The sequence below is a fragment of the Anguilla anguilla genome, chromosome 1, assembly GCF_013347855.1.
Source record: "Anguilla anguilla isolate fAngAng1 chromosome 1, fAngAng1.pri, whole genome shotgun sequence".
Taxonomy (NCBI): domain Eukaryota; kingdom Metazoa; phylum Chordata; class Actinopteri; order Anguilliformes; family Anguillidae; genus Anguilla; species Anguilla anguilla.
In genome coordinates, this window is record NC_049201.1 from 23,749,105 (window position 1) to 23,766,069 (window position 16,965).

At 39.6% G+C, this 16,965-nt stretch overlaps 1 protein-coding gene across 8 annotated transcripts in view; it reads left to right on the forward strand.

Moving 5' to 3' along the window:
• The window catches only part of LOC118229574 (1-phosphatidylinositol 4,5-bisphosphate phosphodiesterase beta-4), a 46,904-nt gene extending 30,993 nt beyond the window's left edge, over window positions 1-15,911 (forward strand). For 5 of the 8 annotated variants that reach the window (XM_035421667.1, XM_035421640.1, XM_035421686.1 and 2 more), the window contains 20 exons: window positions 1,315-1,391; window positions 2,335-2,412; window positions 2,635-2,776; window positions 3,563-3,647; window positions 4,310-4,434; window positions 5,184-5,235; window positions 5,480-5,582; window positions 6,496-6,660; window positions 7,220-7,424; window positions 7,662-7,750; window positions 7,925-8,066; window positions 8,586-8,638; window positions 9,371-9,436; window positions 9,858-9,973; window positions 10,281-10,356; window positions 11,051-11,226; window positions 11,626-11,727; window positions 12,052-12,109; window positions 12,583-12,669; window positions 12,804-15,911. In XM_035421667.1, coding sequence (XP_035277558.1) covers window positions 1,315-1,391; window positions 2,335-2,412; window positions 2,635-2,776; window positions 3,563-3,647; window positions 4,310-4,434; window positions 5,184-5,235; window positions 5,480-5,582; window positions 6,496-6,660; window positions 7,220-7,424; window positions 7,662-7,750; window positions 7,925-8,066; window positions 8,586-8,638; window positions 9,371-9,436; window positions 9,858-9,973; window positions 10,281-10,356; window positions 11,051-11,226; window positions 11,626-11,727; window positions 12,052-12,109; window positions 12,583-12,669; window positions 12,804-12,974 — 2,168 coding nt within the window. In that variant the 3' untranslated portion in view covers window positions 12,975-15,911. The remainder of the gene's footprint in view (window positions 1-1,314; window positions 1,392-2,334; window positions 2,413-2,634; window positions 2,777-3,562; window positions 3,648-4,309; window positions 4,435-5,183; window positions 5,236-5,479; window positions 5,583-6,495; window positions 6,661-7,219; window positions 7,425-7,661; window positions 7,751-7,924; window positions 8,067-8,585; window positions 8,639-9,370; window positions 9,437-9,857; window positions 9,974-10,280; window positions 10,357-11,050; window positions 11,227-11,625; window positions 11,728-12,051; window positions 12,110-12,582; window positions 12,670-12,803) is intronic. The other 3 variants (XM_035421677.1, XM_035421695.1, XM_035421705.1) reach the window with 2 other exon arrangements.
• Window positions 15,912-16,965: the final 1,054 nt, after the last annotated feature.

The following is a 16,965-nucleotide window of genomic DNA, read 5'->3' on the forward strand; positions in this document are numbered from 1 at the left end:
TACTTGTCAGACTCTTCTGGGAATGCTTGGCAAAAGGCAATTAATCATTGAAGAAATGCCTTGTTTTACACCGCCTGATCAGCTTTCCAATCACATACAGAACATAATGACAAAATAAGTGTTAAGAGTTGCTCACTTTTTTCCTCATGACTTAATCATAAAAAACCCTATACATATTAATTATAACATTATGGATATTCATTAAAGGTTTGTGATTATTGTTGAGCTTATAGATTATGTCATGACATGTCATGGCATTAGCACCGCCATTGTTTTGGAGCACGCTCTCACTGGCTTTGCGATATTTCAACTGAATATTCATCATGGTGTGAACTGGATATTTTCTTGGTGCATAGCAGGTGTAATGGGTTAATGGGATATTGCAATGGTGTTGTTTAACCTTTGTGTTCTGTTTGCTTATTAGCACTAGTGAAACGGTTAGCTTGGGTCAGATATACACAGGACATTATTGGGATTTTAAAGCAATGCAGAAATAAAATTTATGATAAAAATACCCAATATATCTTTATCTCAATTCCAAACCGTATCAACGATATATGGCTAATGGTTGCCTTTTACCTCTCATAGATCACATTTAACAATGAAATTGTCATGAATTCGTGATAAAGATGTGATTTATATATATAAAACTCCATGATAATGAAGGCATGGGGCATAAATTATGTTTATCTGTGAATTAAAATGAAACATGCAGTAGATTAATAATATTTATTACTTTGAACTGACATTCTCAATTATTTTTCATCGTTCCTATTATAGTCAAAGAAACCATTCAGGCAAGAAGACATAAAGCAAATAAATATGATGAACAACAAATAGAAATGCAAAACAAGAATCAAATTTACACTGGGTTAGTTACTCAAAAGTGTCTTACCACTTTTACAAAAAGTTTAATATGGTTCAGTTTGACCCAAACCGAACACAAGGGCTAAACAGGCTATTGTTACAGTACAATGGAAATGTGATATTTTGGCAGCACAAACAGAATATTATCAAGGTGTGATCGCATATTGCTGTGTTGTAAGTTGGATATTATGTTGTGGTAGGCAGGACATTATTACTGTGCAAACTCACCATTGTGGGATAGTACATAGTGACTCAATACTATTGTGGTGTGAATGGGATAGTATTGTAACGTAAAATGGATATCATTACAAGTGAACATGATTCTAACACAGGATAAAAAGCATATTATGGTGGTGTAAGTGGTATGTAGTGTAAACACAATATTATAGCAGTGTCACTGGTGCTAAAGTGCTAAAGTGTAAGTGTCTTTCCTGACTCCCCCTCCAGTTCAAGAAGAGGCCCACCCAGAGTTGAAGTTCAGTGGCGATGTGAGCCTGAAACACTCGCAAAGCACAGGGAAAAAGGTGCACAGCCTTTTAAGCTGGTTACCATGCCGATGGCCAATGTTCCACATCAGCTAAGTCACTGTACTCAGCATATCAGCTTAAGGCAATTCAATATTATTGATGATATGATTATGGTGTCCTTATTTGAAGAGGCTCTTGGAACATTCAAGGCCAGGTTTGTTCAAGAGGGGGGACACTCCAGACCAGTGGTATGAGACTCTAGTCCTGGTGGGCCACATTGCCTGCTTTTTTTGGCGTGGTTCAGCACTTAAGTGTTAAAGGTTATTTAAGTCATTGATTGACTAGAGAGTCCACAAAACTTGTTTTGAAGGTCTCATTAGGCCCTTGGTTGAAAGGAAACCACAAAACCTCCACACACTGCAGGCGTTTGGGACTTTAGTTCAGCAGCCTGGCTCTTGACATTTGGCAACAGGAGCCTTTCTCAAAGTAATGGCTTATCAAAACTTCTTGTGTTACTATGTGGCATTTTAAATGACGATATTCAATAAAAAAAATTGAGAGAAAGTGTTACCTTAGATTTGAATGTTATGCCCAAATGCACCTTAGATTTCCCCGATGGTGTGCTGCATTGGCCACTTGTGAAACTGAAGTAAACGTTTTAACAAAACTAAATAAGTTATTGCATTTTTGACTGAGGAAGGAAGAAACTGTCCCCACATTAGTTTGAGAGACACACAAATGTTAGCCTTTTTCTCAAATTACTTGAACCCTTTGTAACACTTTACTGAATCATCTGTTATGCCATATTGTGACAGCTGTTATGTCAGTTTTATGTCAAAGTGTTAGCCAAGACCTTTACATAGTGCATTTCTGTGATTATCCTCGCCAGAGGAAAATTCCCTTAGGTAAACATCCTAAGTAAGAAAACTTCTGTGGTGTTCTATGCAACTAAATAATGAAAATGAATGTGATTTCATATGTTCCTGTTCTTTTCTTTAAGGATTCTGAAGATGAAGTATCAGATGCAGCAGACATGACAGATGTATCTGAGGCCTCTGACTTTGACAACAGCAAGAAGGTACCCTGTTCCCTGCTGCCTCTCTCCCTATATGGACCCACTGGTCTTACTCTCCCTGTGTGGGGCCCCTTGCCCCCCACACACTGTGGGGGCCCCTGGTCCCCCTCGCCCTGTGTGGGCCTCTGTTGTTTATGCCGTTTGTTTTTTTATCTATGTTGGAGGGTTTAGTAGTATATGTGGTCATGAGGCATGGGTATAGTACAGTAATGTGTGTGTTTTAAGGATGATGGCGCTGAAGACGAAGAGCAGGCTTTGATCGCTTCCTACAAGTATGTTGGGGCCACTACCAGTATCCACCCTTACCTGTCGGCCATGGTTAACTACGCCCAGCCTATCAAGTTCCAAGGCTTCAGCGTAGCTGAAGGTAAGCGTGGCCATTCCTTTACGACAAAAATCATGTGAAATCTGCCTTTTCACATGTGAATTTAACATTTTCACATGCAAATTAAAATATTTTCTATGTGAAAAGAAAATGTCACATGTGAACTGGACATTTTCATATATAATTGGCTTTTTTCACATGAGAATGAAAATTTTCACATGTAAAAGCAATGTACACAACACACACCCAAAAGTTAGAGAAGTGCAGACTAATGGAGTGTAAGTACTGAAAAATCAGAAAGTCGCTCACTCAGGTTCCTCTTTGCTGTGTTTATTAACCAACATTTTGGCAAAAGATCCCTTTGTGAATGTGAAACAATCCACATTTTCACAAGATGTGACTGACTTTTTCAAATGTGAACAATTTCCATGTGAAAACAAAACATGACATTTAATATCACAGGTTACCTTTTTGCGCTCTCATGTTATAAGTGGGTTTATTTTTATAATTCACATGTGGTTTTTGCACATATGGTTTATTAACATGTGATTTCTCATAAGGGTTATGGTTATCAGCTATGTCTGCAATAGCCTTTTCTGTTCAATAGCCAGATACATGCATCTCATTTTTCCTGCCTGGAGTTGTTAAGGTAAATTTAGGTCAACTAAGCTAATTCCATGGAATGATCCTACTTCAGTTTGCTGATTCATAATCCAGTCATAGCAGGGTGAGAGGTAACTCAGGGTTACCTGATGACATGTTTGATGTGTAACTGATTCCATGCAGACAATGCTAACAAAATGAATGTTTTTATATAACCACTTTTAGAAAGAAATATCTACCATAACATGTCCTCCTTCAATGAATCGGTTGGCCTGGGGTACTTGAAGACAAATGCCATTGAATTTGTAAAGTATCCTTTCATTTCATTTTATGACCTCCAGCTAAATATGTCAGTCTCACATGATGTAGTGGCATAGAGGTACAGTAGCAGTGTGGCTGCAGGTACTGTGTACCAGACATGAAAAATATGAAAGTGCAGGACATGAATTGTGAATAATGTGCTGCATTTAAATTTATTGTCTCATTTTTTAATCATTTATAAGAATGATGGGGTGATTCGGGTCCCTTAAAGCAGGCTCTGACTCATTTTAATTTTAAATGAAGCCCGTTAAAACCACAGGGTGTGGATTGTGAATAATGTATCGTATTTAAATTCAATTGAGAGCTATTAATCCACAGGTGTCAAATTGTGAATAATGTACTGTATTTAAATTAATATTATGCAACAACTCATTTTCCACACTGGCAGGTCAGTGATGGTTTCTTGAGGTATGAAGAGTCAAAAATCAACAGAAAGTACATTCACATAAAAATGGCTGAAAAGATTTATTTTTCTCTACAGCTGAATATAAATATTAATATTAAAAATGTGTCTTGGATCTCATTTTTAATGTACCGTTATGGTTTACCAGTGGAAACCCCTGGATGCCTTAAGTGTTTTTGTAATGTGAATCGAAGCAGTTTCCTAGTCTCCTGGACTTCACTGCCAGTATTCCCTAACGAGATGTGCAGCTACAACAAAAGGCAGATGAGCCGTATCTATCCTAAAGGGGGCAGAGTGGACTCCAGTAATTACATGCCTCAGATCTTCTGGAATGCCGGGTGCCAGATGGTCTCCCTCAACTTCCAGACCCCAGGTGATGCTTCTGCCCTGTGCCCCCCCCCCTCCCCTGCCCCCCCCACCCCTGCCCCCAAACCCTAACGTGTGAACAGATAGTGCTTCGTTGCAAGATGTGGTCTTTTCAGAACCTTATGTCCTCATGTGTGCGTACTGTAGCGTTCTGGAGGCACGAACTGATGGTCAAATGTGCACCGTTCACTGAGGACAGAGATCACTTTGGGTAGTGTAGGTTGAGAAAAAGGTTCACTGAAAGTGTTGTTCACCCCGTATAGTGTTGTCTGTGGGTGGTCTTCACATGACAGCGTTCTCTTTGGGGTAGCCTTCACTAAGGGTAGTGTTCACTTGATGTAGTATACACTGAGAATAGTGTTCACTCAAGGTGGTATTTACTTGGGGTACTGTTTGCTGGTAAAAGAGTTTTCCCTTAGGGTAGTCTGAACTGTCGGTAGTGTTGTGGTTGTCTTCACGGAGGGGGGATGTTCACATAGGGTAGTCTTCACTGAATAGTGTACATTCTAGTGTAGTCTTTTCCGAGGATGGGTAGACTTCACTGACGATAATCACTTGGTTTAATCTTTACTCAGAGGAGTGTTCACTTGAAGTGTGAGTTGTATGCTTGGCATATCACAGAATCTGTTGGCAATCACTTATGCATATTCCCAGGGGAAATAATGTGATTATAAAATTTTTTAAAAATATATTTTGTTCATTTAAATAAATCATACATGGAAGTTCATGAATAATATATTCTGCTCACTTCCACAGATTTAGCCTTGCAGCTGAACCAGGGAAAGTTTGAATATAATGGCTCTTGTGGGTGAGTTTGAAGCTTTTCCTGCTATAGAATAGTGCTTCAGGTGATGTCTTCATGTATTACTGCTAGGGAGAGACTGTGTTGTGAGAGTGAGACACAAAATATGTTATTTTGGGCTAGGATGTGGTTTGGCACACACTCTTTGTGTCTTAACTCCGTTGCTGTACTCCAGGTTTAAAGTTGCATATAAAATGAAATTCTGCAGACGTGCTGTTGGTCATTACTGGTTAATTATTGTCCCCTGCAGGTACCTGCTGAAGCCTGACTTCATGCGTCGCCCAGACAGAATGTTTGACCCTTTCTCTGAAACTCCTGTAGATGGCGTCATCGCTGCTACATGCAGCGTTCAAGTGAGACAACTGCACTTAATTTTCTCATTTGCAAAAAAAAGTCATTTTTTCATGCATAACCAACTGCAGTGTTGACAATTCAATGGTTTTCACGCCGAATGCGTCTTTTTCTTTCTTCTTTTCTTTTGCTCATTTGCACTATGCATGACAATACAGACATGGACAATAACATACAAATGTCACGTTCCTGACAAGGCCGTACATTGTGACATGTTTGACAAATACGGACACTGTGACATGATAGACTCCGATTCACAGAGGGAAGATGGAATATTAAGAGACGTTGTGGTGTTGTTAGATATTCATTGTTCTGGATGTGTGCAGAAATATCAACACAAAATAAACACAAAGGCAATAACAGGGAAAGGGGAAAGTGAACAAGTATATGAAAGGTGTAGTATAGAAGATGGATGGGGTGGGGGTGAGAGGGGTGGACAGGGGCAGCAGTCATAAAGAAACAGAGCTTTAGTGTGGTGAACTTGGAATGTGCATCAGTTGTTGGGGCACCAGTTGTTCTGATGTAAGATTCGGCATAAATTTTGTGACAAAAGTTGATAGAATTACAGTATGAGTTACAGTATGTGTGGATGCAGTAGGTATTCCAGTAAGGAATAGTAAGTAAAAAGGAATGAGTTTGATGTTGCTCTTTTTTAGTTATTAAGAATGTTTACTGTTTTATATTCTTATATTTACTCAGTTGTAATTGTGAGTGAATATAGCACTATAAGAGTGTAACTATAAGAATGTTAGAGAGGTTAAGATGAATTCCACAGTGGAAGTAGAACTGGGTACTGGTCATAGGTCTCCAGAAAGACATATTTGGAGGGTTAAAGGGGAACCAAACATTGACAAAACATTCCAGTAACATCTTAGAACATTTTGTTTTAGCTAGGTCATTCTTGTTTCCTTTCAGGTGTTCTCAGGACAGTTCCTATCAGATAAGAAGATCGGCACATACGTGGAGGTGGACATGTACGGGTTGCCCACGGACACCATCCGCAAGGAGTTCCGCACCAGGATGGTGATGAACAATGGGCTGAACCCTGTTTACAACGAGGAGCCCTTTGTCTTCAGAAAGGTCAGTGGATGTCCAGCATCATCGGAACTGAATTGGTTGTAGAGGGGTCAAGTTTGTGAGGGCATAAGGTTGTACAGTAGAGTCCTGCAAGGGAGTTGGAATCACGGGGGCCCCCAAGACCCAGCCAAATTGTTGCAAGCATGTGACGTTTTTTACTGTGTTGCAGATGGGAGCAGGTGGACAGAGATCAAGAGCCTGGTATACATATTGGAGAAAACAATTCCAAACCATGTTTAGTAATATGTTATAAAATATGATACAAAAATATGATGTGATACAAAATATGATTCTTATCAGGCTTGCTTGTTTGTAGAAAGGCATAACCGACTAGGTGATCAAAAGCAGTTGTCAAACCAGTTTGAAAGCTTCGAGAATGAACAGACAAATGGTGGTGTTTTCTCCATTACATGGAATGTTCCGGCACTGTCCAGCCCACCATACCCTCTGCATCCTGGCCTCCAACACCTCGTCATTCTGCGTGTTCTAGTGTTCAGCGCATTATGCAGGTTGCGTTTTTCTTCCAGAACGCGGGCTTTTAGGATGCTCTCCCCGCTTACAGGTGATCCTTCCGGACCTGGCCGTGCTGAGGATCGCCGTGTTCGACGACAGCAACAAGCTGATTGGCCAACGGATCCTGCCCCTGGACGGCTTGCAGACGGGGTACAGGCACATCTCCCTGAGGAACGAGGGGAACAAGCCGCTGTCCCTGCCCACCATCTTCTGCAACATCGTCCTCAAAACATACGTGCCCGATGGCTTCGGGGGTGAGAACGTCACCCTCCTCGCTCACCGCAGCTGCGCCATAAAACGTTAACAAATGAAACCATTGTGCCTAATTGCCTGTCATGCTAATGCGGGCAAGCAGCTCCCTTTCTCTGGTGTAATCATCAGAAAGCTGTGTGCTAGCCGTTGTCTCTTCTCTCCTGTGTGTTTTTGAAAAATTTGTCTGCGTGTTCAGCTGACTAACGGACATTTGTTATCTCTAATTTCCGCTCCTCCAGCCATTGTCGATGCGCTCTCCGACCCCAAGAAATTCCTCTCTATCACGGAGAAGAGAGCTGACCAGATGAGGGCCATGGGTATCGAGACTGTATGTGCCTGTTTTTATTATCCGTCTTTATTAAGTATACAATAAAAAATAATTTGAGATACGACACATTTCATTGTAAATCGGTAATTCAGCAATTACGATTTAGAGACATTACTGGAAGGTTTGCATCATGACTCGCGGTCTGTTGAGCGCGTGAATGGGTCTCGTCCGCAGAGCGACATCGCGGACGTGCCCAGTGACAGCTCGCAGGGCGGCCGGGGAAACACGAAAAAGGCCAGGATCACGCCGCAGTCCAGCTTGGACCTGCAGCCGAGCGCCGCTTCGGGGCTGGGCGCCAGCAACGAGGCCAGGGCGGGTACGTGTCTCCCTTAACCGCCCTCGAACCCGCAGCTGCCCGAAAGCGGCGAGCCTCTGTTCATCGTGGGGTCACATCCCCATCACGATCGTGCCCAACGTACCAGTGCTGTAGCGTGGCGGAGAAAGAGGTGGGCTTGCGGTTGAGAGAGTGCAGATTCAAATCCTAGGTGGGAAACTGTACCCTAGAGAAAGGTGCCTAATTGCTATAAATATTTTTTCTCTGTACTCAAAAAGAGTATTTTTGAATTCTTAATTCTTGTTCTTAATCTTTTTTATCTGGATAACAAAAAACCCAGTTTGTTTTGGTTAAATATTCAGCTGTACCAATGGGTGATATATGGGAAAATATAAGCTACGTAGATCATTCTGGATATGGGCTACTGAAAATAAATAATGCAAATAATTCAATGCTTGGATTGCTGTAAAGTAATCTTGATAGGTAAGGTTACTGGTCTATGTGCGGGGGATTATGGATTAAATGTGCCTGTAAATGTGCCTCTTTCTGTGTGTGAGGCAGGTCCGGCTGCACCCCCGGGCAGCGTCAATGTGGATGACCTGAAACAGATGAAGGTGAGAAGAAGGTTTACTCTCAACTGAAACTATAGCATCAGATGATCGTCTGCAAAACTGCCTCTGGGGCAGTGTCGTGTGACATACAGTAAGCTCCATAATGTATGGGACAAAGACAATAATGATTTGGCTTGATTTGGCTCTGCACTCCGCAATTTTTTTTTTTTAAATCTAAACAATTCACATGTGGTTCAAGTTCAGATTCTCAGCATTGATTAAAGGGTATATTTATAAATTTTGGTTTCACTATGTATAAAATGATTAAGTTAACAGCAAATATTCATGTCTGATCAAAAGACGTGGTTCTTAACTACCTCAAAAAAATAGCAAATATTGTACATGGCCAAGTCACAATCGCAAAAGAAATGAATGAAAGAAAATACCAAACCTCTGATGAATTGTAGGAAGGCCTAGCAACATTGGGACAAACGAAGGAAAGCAACTGACCATTCAAAATTGGAATAATCAGATAATTGGTTTCAATAATTGTCAGTCTATGGTGTTTCTCTGATGTTTTTATTTTGTGTTTGCTTTTTTATTTTAAAAAATGCTACAATTTGGTTTAAATGTGTACGTGCTTTTATTTCTGTACTTCTTCAAAGTTGCTTCAGCAGTCTCAGAAAGCCTTATTAGCTGAAGCATTCTACACAGGTCTCTGCAGTGTGAAATGAGCAGTGTGCGTGACATTGGCACTCAGATGTTTAAAATAGTGTCCACAACTTTTTTTTCCAGACTTATCTTAAACTCCTAAAGAAACAACAGAAAGAACTGCATGCCTTAAAGAGAAATCATGCAAAGGTAAGGTTGCATTTGTAAACACGTCTCTGCATTAAAAAATGATTCCCTCAGAAGATGTGATGTTTTAGCTCATTAGCAAGTAAAATTAATTATCAAACTGTTTATTTCATGTTTCCAGGATGTCATATTTCATTGATTTATCTGTACATACAGTATACTTGTCCATGTACCCATCTGTCAACCAAGTGATGTATCTTTCAAATTGATCTAATTCACCCATTGTAATGTCTGAACTTTAACCTTAACATGCCCTATGTTTTAGCATACACCCTTTCCTAATGTCAAATTTGTAACCATTCACTCTGACCGGTTGATATTCGTGTTGACCTTGCGGTCATCCAAATTTTATGGCTATTCACGCTGAGCTGTGGTCATATTATGCTGACCATCTTGACCCCCGGAGTTGATGTTTTTGTCCCAGGAGCAGAGCATCCTTCAGAAATCTCAGTGCACTCAGGTAGACAAGATAATGGCCCAACACGACAAAGAAAAACTGTCCCTGGAAAAGCTGCTGGACAAATCTATTAAGAAAAAGGGGTGAATACAAAAACTGATATTTTTTATTTTAACTTATAATGACATGATCAGTCTTCAAAACTTATTTAGAAAAATGTTTTGAATTTCTGCATTATTTTTTTTTTTAAATTCAAGACATCACCTTGGCTTTATATATGTTCAAGTTAAATATTTTCTCTTGGGGTTTGTTTTTTATATATATATATATAACCTTTAGTAGCAGTAAGTTGCAGACCAAAGGGGATAATGACATCACTTTGAATTCCATTGTTGTTGGTTTTTTGTTATTCTCAATTATTGTGGTTACTTAGCATTTTATTAATTTCAGAGAAAACAACTGCCTTGACCTGAAAAAGGAAACTGAAGTTAAAAGCAAGGCGGTCACTGATGATCACAAAACAAAGGTAGTGCTTCTGTGTTTGTGTTGGTGAGGGAGTAGGTGTGGTGTGTGTGTGTGTGTGTTTAAGTGACTCTCTGTTGGTGAGGGAGTAGGTGTGTGTGTGTGTGGTGAGTGTGTGTTTAAGTGACTCTCTGTTGATGAGGGAGTAGGTGTGGTGTGTGTGCGTGTGGGTGTTTAAGTGACTCTCTGTTGGTGAGGGAGTAGGTGTGGTGTGTGTGTGTGTTTAAGTGACTCTGTGCTGGTGAGGGAGTAGGTGTGTGTGTGTGTGTGTGTGTGTGTGTTTAAGTGACTCTGTTGGTGAGGGGGTAGGTGTGGTGCGTGTGTGTTTAAGTGACTGTTGGTGAGGGAGTAGGTGTGGTGTGTGTGTGTTTAAGTGACTCTCTGTTGGTGAGGGAGTAGGTGTGTGTGTGTGTGTGTGTGTGTGTGTGTGTTTAAGTGACTCTCTGTTGATGAGGGAGTAGGTGTGGTGCGTGTGTGTTTAAGTGACTCTGTGCTGGTGAGGGAGTAGGTGTGGAGTTCTGTGTGTCTAAGAGACTCTCTGTTGGCGAGGGATATGTTTGCATGTGTTTAAATAGCTTTTTGATATTGGTGTGTGTTTAAGAGACTAGGCGAGGGAAGAGATGTGATGTGTGTATCAGTGACACTCTCAGTGAGGGAGAAGTTGGGGTGTTTGTTTGAGGGACTCTCTCTCTCTCTAGGTGAAGCAGTTGGTGGGGATCCACACTCAGGAATGGTCTGAGATGTTGAGATGTCAGAGTGCTGAGGAACAGGAGTTGAGGGAGCAGCATGTCCTGCAGCAGTGTAACGTCCTCAAGGCCCTTCTGACCAGCCTTCAGGAGCAGCAGTCACAGCAGCTCAAACTCACCCATGACCGGTGAGACAGCATACCCTCACCAGCCAATTAGCAACTCCAACTCACCCACAAGTAGTGAGCTAAAACACCATCATTAGTCCAACTGACCCACACCTGATGAAGACAATGCCAGCCAATCGATCCCACTAATTCACTCACCTCCTTCAGCCAATCAGCACCTCATACTCATCGCTTCAACTCTCCCATCCACTAAATCTTCAGAACATATTGTAGGAAGGCAGATATTGTAGAGCACTGAAAAGCTGTATTTCACAAAAAAACCAATGTCACAGATGTGTGCCTCAAACCATGGAAATTAATTCTCTGTGACAGAGGGGTGAAGCATTAAACTGCTCTGTAGATAGCTCTGGAGATCTGTGGTGTTGTAGGAATAGGATACTCATGGCCCTGTCTGTGCAGACAGAACAAGGAGATGCGAGCCAACCAGGCTAAGACATCCATGGAGAACAGCAAAGCCATCAGCCAGGACAAGACCATCAGAAACAAGGCGGAGAGAGAGAGGTATGCCACATCCATCCCTCACGTCCACCTGCTAAGCTCTATCAGAAACAGGCCAGAGAGAGAGGTTTATCACTACAAAAATCTTTAGTATCCAGATATTAACAGCATATTATTGCCAAGCCACTCTTCAGTTTATGAAATTAAGAACCGTAATCATGTTAATTCTGATGTTTATCACATGTACTACATTAGGAGAAATAGATCTCAGATTTTTCAGAAACCACTCACTTATCTCTCATGATGACAGCCGTCATAATATTTTAATGATATGGAAAACGCCGCGTTCATTGCCACATACCAACCAGATGCTGTTTGTTTTGACAGGAGAGTCCGGGAATTAAATAGCAGTAACACTAAAAAGTTCATCGAAGAGAGAAAAAGGGTATGACTAAACCGTCATTAAATCTGGCATATTGTCTTTTTAAATGGATACTATTGTAATAGAGAATCCAAAATATATTTGTAATAAACCCTAATGACATCCATTCTTGCCAATGTGTGTAATTTTATTAATAATGTGCAATTGTTCAAGTAAATGTATTCTAAAATAGACTTTACATTTTATGAATGAATGAAATTTCATTTCTAAAAGCAGCAGAGATTAATCTACACAAAGTATTAATTTACTTTAATGTTGCCATGTACAGTACAGTATTTAGAGTTATTTCACAATTTCAATATTCAGTTTTGAAATATGGTTTATCTTTCTTTTTTGACAGTGTGCTCAAATGTATTACTTTTTGACAAAGGTTTGTAAGTGAAATGTGTGTATGTGTATAGTAATAAGATGTGTATTACTGTGAGTGTATGTATGTGTACTGTATTTATTTTGTATTTATATGTACTGGTTTCCAGCTGGCCATGAAGCAGTCGAAGGAGAAGGAGCAGCTTATGAAAGCTCAGCAGGAGCAGCTGGAGAAGCTCGAGAAGGCCAATGAGCAGGTAGGAACAGGGAAGCCGGTCAGCGGGATCGCTGAATTCAGACAGCAGGGTCATGCCATCCATCTGCTGATGCAGGCGTAAGCTCGGTCCTCGCTTCATCACTCATTTGTCATGTCATTTCATTCTTTCAACAGCTTTTGAAATCGCAACATTCAAACTCTCCGTGTCGAGGTAGGGTGTACAGTACCACTTCTCAAACCCCCCAGACTCCCTCTAACCCCAACGCACACATTCGTTATACGCACTGTGTCCTCAGTCATACACACACAAACACACACACACACACAGACCTTAACCTGTCCTAGAGCACCTCATAGTAGTCTGTCTTGAAAGGGCAGTTCACGGACAAGGTTCCTGAGCGTAGTGTTGTAGGAACACCGATCAGCTACATAAGGCCTACCTGCCAGGGAGTGTAACTGAGCAGTGTATGGATGCTCATTCTTCATCAATGCCTCCGCATCTCTCAACATCTTTATTGTTGGTGTAAAGAGGGTGATTTACAAAGCTCTCATTCACCCTCATCTGGGGACTGTGTGTGTATCTGTCTGTTTTTATGATGTTCTGGGATCAATGTACTAAGATGACTCGTTACAGGCCAAGGAGATGCAACGAATGGTGAAACTGGAAGCAGAGATGGACCTCAGACCAGCCACGGTGGTGTGAAGGGTTTCTGCATCTCGTGAAACTGGACTTATCTACATACATACGCACACACACACATGCGCACACGCGCACACACACACGCGCGGGTGCTCGCACATAAACAAATGCACAAGCCACAGTCCCTCTTAGCCACACATACAGTAATGATATTGGATAATCATATCTACAGTATGGGAATAGGAAGTATAGGAATCAGTTCCACTGCAACGAGATTGAAGTTACTTTTCTTAGCAGAGTATCTGGGTACTTCATCCGAATAGCTTGGTTCTATGTTATACAGTACTTTGCACTTTAAACACAGTGGACTGTGCAGACAGGAGAAGAGCATAGCCAGCATGTATGGTTTTTATTATTGTTTTTATCATAATTACTTTTATATTTGCTCTTGTGCCATTGATGCCTTTTCATCAGCTCACAACAGCGTATAAATGTGAGAAGGCTGTATGATGTAAAAGTATCATTGCAGTCAAACACAATGGTGAATTTATTTTTTGAAAGGTTTGAAAGTTCAGTTTGCTTGATAATTGGAATATTAGTTGAATAATGGTGCTTATTTTGTTTACTTGTTTTGCCCTTTAGTCATGGCACATCTTTGTATTTGTCTGGTGATGATCAGAAATCCACAGCGGCAAGACTTCTAGGCACCCTCGACTTGCCACTCGTTATCAATGTTTACTTCTCCTCACACTGGGAACTCTCTCCTATAGTACTGTATGGACTGTAAATTGTAAAATATCATAAAATGCGCTGTAAAAGAATTTATATCAGTTTTTAAATTAATGAAGGGGAGTGCATCCTATAAACCAGTGGAACTAGCAGCAACATGAGTCAAGACCTATTCTTAAGAATGTCTATGAAGAAGTTAAAGGAAAAAATGCACATTACAAAAATATTTTTAAAGTATGAAATATTTATTTTTATTCATTCTCAGTTGCTAATTGTAATTGCATTGTAACACCATATTTATCATATCTGGAAATACATAGTCGAATGGACTTGTATTCCTGTATTCCAGTCCTTTATAGGAGATAGACTTACTCTGTAGCATTAGCAAAGAACGTTCATTCCCTCTCAGTCAGAATTATTGAGGAGGACTGACCTTTAACTTACATTAAAAACAAAACAATCACAAGCAGGAAGTTGTAATTAGCTTGCAGGCTAGATGTGTTATAGCCTAATCATCTTGAAATATTCATGAAAGTTCTCGAAATTTTGATTTTAATTTTTGAGTTCTGTTTCTGTTTAGTTGCATTATCTTTAGAAACATTTCTCTTTCAATAAGTTTTGGGTTTTGCACACTTCATAGATTGTTAGCTAATTTGTTAGCTAACGGGCAAGCTAACACTACCCATTTTTAAGTTCAGCAGCCATCTAATGAAATCCTGTCTGTTTTATGCTGTGTAATCAGAGACTGAAAATCTCTGGGGGCAAATGGCCTAGCTAGCTAACTAGTAAAGGTAAAGTAACCGATTGGAAACTGCAGTTACACAATATAATTTGATATCCATTTTTCAAACCATATACTGTTAAATATTTTCACACAATTATTTATTGCCAAATTGGCACGCTGTGCTGAGCATTTAGCTTGGAAGTTAGCTGTTAGCTATATGTGTTCTTGATATTTAATCACTTGCTAGATAGCCTACAGATGTGAACTGCTAGGGGGTCTGTTGAGGGTCTGGAACAATGCTTGCTACCTGTGTAAAAAAAATTGCATCTTCGGTTCATAACATGTAACAATGTATTCATTATAAACTACACACTTTCAAAATCATTCTTCTGGAGGCTTTCTGATTTTGCATTTTTTGACCAAAGGAAATGGGTGCGTTTTTCATGCCTGTGCATTTTATCTATGGTAGTTACCAGCTCACAGAAGTGAATAAGTCGGGTGTATGCTTCAGCAGCAGTGAGGTGCGGTTAAAAAGGAGGGGAAAGTAGTAGCTCATTCAGTAGCATATTTTTTTTTTATTGTTGGGAAAATAGCATATCTGGATCTTTTTTAAAATTTTGAAAATGCATGAATGCTGCACCCACCATGTTTGCTCATGGAAATTTTTTTACACAGTTTATATAAGGGTACAGCACCTCATCTATGGTATGCAAATTTATGTCCATGTTTTAATGTGAATTTTGCGACTCTTAATAGCCCCAGTTTTGTCTGCATGGCAATATGTATATGAATGATGTTCATATATTGTATAGCATTTGACATATATTTGTAAATATATGTGTGAGGTAAATAAATCACAGCCATGCATTTCTTAGCAAATACAACTCTTCCATCCGTAATGTTTATGTATGTATAAAATGTGGGTCTTTACATGCCATTTGTATTGATTCTTCTGCGTGATTTCATATAAACATTTATGTTCTGTGTTTTCATTTGTATGACATTTTGATGCTTTTTAACACTTCTGATTCTCAAAAAAAAGCACCATTGTGATGGTCTTTATTTACTGTATGTTAGCCTATTTGCTTAATTTGTTGTAATTGTTATGCTGTTACCTAAGTACTTTAATACAGTTTTATACATAGACAATTTATGTACATAGACAATAAAATATTAAAGGTAACTAGTATTTCATGGATGATTCTTTTTGAGTTTCTTTTCATGTCATGTTAATAGAGGTTCAAGCTGGATTCTTAAATGTCATAAATTTGATACTGCATGTAGGTTCATCTCTTTCTGAGGGAAAGATTTGCCCCGAGGACCTAGTCCATAAACCAAATAGATTTTCCACCATTTTTATTTTGAAATATACTGTTACTCCAAAGATTGACCAATTCACCCGCATCTACTAAGACTGGACATTTTACTGTGCATAAATAATGTTTTTCATTAGAACCTGGTGATATATGACCGTTACAGTAATATATTCTTCAAAATATTTGGTTCTTCCTATCCAGACACCATTGTGCCTGTAAAGTGTCTCATTAGATTTTGAATACAAAGGACAGGCAGAGATTTCCAGAAAATCCGATTTTAAATAGAAGATGATAACATGATGAGATGTGAACACAATGTGAACACATAAACCATCCTTTATGATGGTAAAAACAATATTTTATATTTATTCTATTCTTCTATTTCAATATGCCTGTTTAAAAGCTACCTGCTCCACAAGTTTAAAAAGTACTACATTTAGCATTACCTTTATAAAATACTCCAATAGCTATAGGAGAGAATGATAACATTACCAGACTTATGCACAGTATGCTAATTTTGACTAAACCTAGGCTGTCTGTAGTCTTTCTGAAGTATTCACATTCTTAAGGTGCCTTATGATAGTGACACCCTTATCTGTACTGAAATAGAACAGATTATATAGATATTAGCTTTTTAATGGTGACAGGACTGCATTGTCTCATTGCACAAATCAGTTTCTTCTCTCATGAGCATCAAGTGTGTAAGCAGGAGGTAAAATCAACCCGCTCCTCAACTCTAGTGGCATGTCTTATCCCAATATCAAGCACGAAAGTGATCACACTTGTGACTGAATGTGCTAAACTTAGGAGACTAATTATATGCGACCCATTACGGTAGAGTGACAAGGAGGGAAATAACTGACTTGTTTGAGCCGATCAAAAGGTTTTTCTTTGCACTGTAACACTTCACTTGTTCTGAATAATAGT